The 2,570-nt window shown below is 47.7% G+C and overlaps 1 protein-coding gene across 5 annotated transcripts in view; it reads left to right on the forward strand.

The window, feature by feature from the left end:
- The first annotated feature begins 243 nt into the window (after positions 1-243).
- The window catches only part of Bcas3 (BCAS3 microtubule associated cell migration factor), a 664,126-nt gene continuing 661,799 nt past the window's right edge, over positions 244-2,570 (forward strand). For 4 of the 5 annotated variants that reach the window (XM_004664529.2, XM_004664531.2, XM_045159845.1 and 1 more), the window contains exons 1-2: positions 244-320; positions 2,190-2,277. In XM_004664529.2, the coding sequence (XP_004664586.1) occupies positions 2,195-2,277 (83 nt within the window). In that variant the 5' untranslated portion in view covers positions 244-320; positions 2,190-2,194. Of the gene's footprint in view, positions 321-2,189; positions 2,278-2,570 lie in introns of those variants that run through there. The other variant, XM_045159846.1, reaches the window with a different exon arrangement.

Raw genomic sequence — 2,570 nt, forward strand, 5'->3', positions numbered from 1 at the left:
GGCACGGCTTGAAGGTCCCCCTCACTTGCATTCGCAACCGAACCTGATCCATCGGGTTTCACCCGAACCTCCATACTGTTGTGTTTTCCCTCCAGCCCCAAGCTGATTGGATGATTAGAAGAGGCGGGTCCGCCCCTTTTCTAGTCGCTGATTGGCGAAGCTGAGCCGTGAGGGCGGGGCCCGCCTTGCTCTTGGGATTGGCTGACGCCGTGGTTCCGCCGAGGCGTGGTAGGAAGTGGTAGCTGTCAATCACGGGGTGGGGGGGAAGACTCCAAACACAGCCTGGAGCTGGAGAACAGCGTTTACCGGCGGAGCGGCCGGTGAGAGGAAGGGTTGGCTGAAGGGGGCTTTGGTTTGAGGGGTGCGGGAGGCTCGGAGAGGAAGAGGGACAGGCGACATGACGGGACATGGACGGGGTTTTGCTGGCGCGGATTAGACGGTGGTGGGGGGAAGGTGTTGAAAGCGGAGGGGGAGAGGGCAAGAGGCCAGAGGGCGGCCGGGGGCAGCGCTGGTGGCCGTGGGCTCTGGAGGTGAGGTGGGTAGTGCTGTGCCTGCTGTCTTCTGCAGAGCGGGGCCTGAGGGGCTGGCGAGGATCGGCCTGAGGTGACAAGGCCCTTGGAGGACAGGGGTTGGGGAGACTGGCTCAGATGAGAAGGGATGAAAAGGGAATGAGAGGGCTTGAGGGAGTTGGAGATAAGGGGTACTCCTTTGAGAAAGGGGTCAGCTGGGCTGGTTGGGGCACAAGGCATTTGGGGTGAATAGGGGGTGGAGAGCTATAGTTGGGGAGTTTTCATATAAGGTGCTAGAAATGCACCCTACTTAAGAGTGATGCTCTTAGCTCTTTCAAGATTACCTCCAGGCTGTGTGCTTTCTTGAGTCCTGTAAGAAACCTTCAGCACTGCTGGCAGTCTTTTGCTCCGTGCTCTTTCAGACGACTTCAGTGAGTCAAGAGCCCTTTAGATAACCTGTACAGATCAGGACTAAGTGAAGAGATAGGAAAATATAGGGGGCTTCTTAGATCATACAAGTTTATGTTACATATTTGTTTACACTCTGGAGATTATGTTACAATAGCTGGAGGTTAAAAATATGATTTAAATGTGACCATACAGTCTTACTCATAGGTTCCCAGCAGGTTTAATTGGAAGGTAAAGTAGTATCATGCCACTATTCTATTCTATTTATTTTTGTGGCTCAGCTGTTCTCAAACTCACTGGCCTGTGTAGCTGAGGATGACCTTGAACTCCTGATCCTACTGCCTCCACCTTCCTAGTGCTAGGTATTGTAGGCATGGACCACCACATCTGACGTTTTTTTTTGTTTGTTTTGTTTTGTTTTGTTTTGTTTTTGAGGTAGGGTCTCACTCTGGCTCAGGCTGACCTGGAATTCACTATGTAGTCTCAGGGTGGCCTCGAACTCTCGGTGATCCTCCTACACCTCTGCCTCCCGAGTGCTGGGATTAAAGGCGTGAGCCACCACGCCCGGCTCACATCTGACCTTTTTGTTTTGTTTGTTTGTTTTGTCTTGAGACTGGGTCTTGCTAAGTAGCCCAGGCTGTCCTTGAACTTGCAACAATCCTCCTGTCTCAGCCTCCTGAACATTGGGATTGCAAGTTTACAGATATGCGTCCTCATACTAGGTCTGTATTTGATATTCTAAGTGATCCTGAAGGACACTTGCCATTTTGTGATCTTCCCTTATCTTTCTAGTTCTATGTTAACAATAGAACAAAAGAACCAGTAAGAGTCTTAATTGGTTTTGTCATTCTGAGGTCTGGGAGTTCAAGGCCAGCCCTGACTACAGAGTGAGTGAGTTGCAGGCCAGCTTGAACTACAGAGTAAGACTTTGTCTCAAAAAAAAAAATACTCTTCTGTCTTCTTTTGCCTTTTTGGTTTAGTAGAAATTTCTGGAGTATTTTCTACTTTTCTTCTCTCCTTCCCTCCCTCCCCTCCCTCCCTCCCTCACTCCCCCCTCTCTCTCTTTTGAAGTAGGGTCTCTATCCCAGGCTGACCTGGAACTCATAGTGAACCTCCTACCTCTGCCTCCTGAGTTCTGGAATTAAAGGCGTACAGTACCATACCCAGTTTAAAAACAGTTTTGAAAAGGGATTTCTAGTGGGTAATCCTAAAACGTGTTTTCTCCCAAAACTAATGATTCACTTTTTTAAAAAATATTTTATTTGGAAACAGGTTTTATGAATGAAGCCATGGCTACAGATTCACCTAGAAGGCCCAGTCGTTGTACTGGTGGAGTTGTGGTTCGCCCTCAAGCTGTCACGTAAGCACCATTTTAGACAAGGCCAATACCTGGAAAAAAAAAAAAGACAGAACAATAACTACCATTCAGATTGTCATTTTGAATAGCTTTTATAAAAATCTTTAATTTTGGCTATATAGTTTAAATAAATGTCATTTTTAAGGCCAAATAAAAGGAATGGTTTGAGGAGTACATTGATGTATTCAGCACATTTAGTGAACGGTACTGTGCTAAATCCTGAAGAGTAATATTAGGGTTGGGAGTGTAGCATGTTGGTAGAGCACTTGCCTAATGTGGGGGCCCCTGGACTTGAT

Source organism: Jaculus jaculus, chromosome 9 (assembly GCF_020740685.1).
Source record: "Jaculus jaculus isolate mJacJac1 chromosome 9, mJacJac1.mat.Y.cur, whole genome shotgun sequence".
In the NCBI taxonomy this organism is placed as follows: domain Eukaryota; kingdom Metazoa; phylum Chordata; class Mammalia; order Rodentia; family Dipodidae; genus Jaculus; species Jaculus jaculus.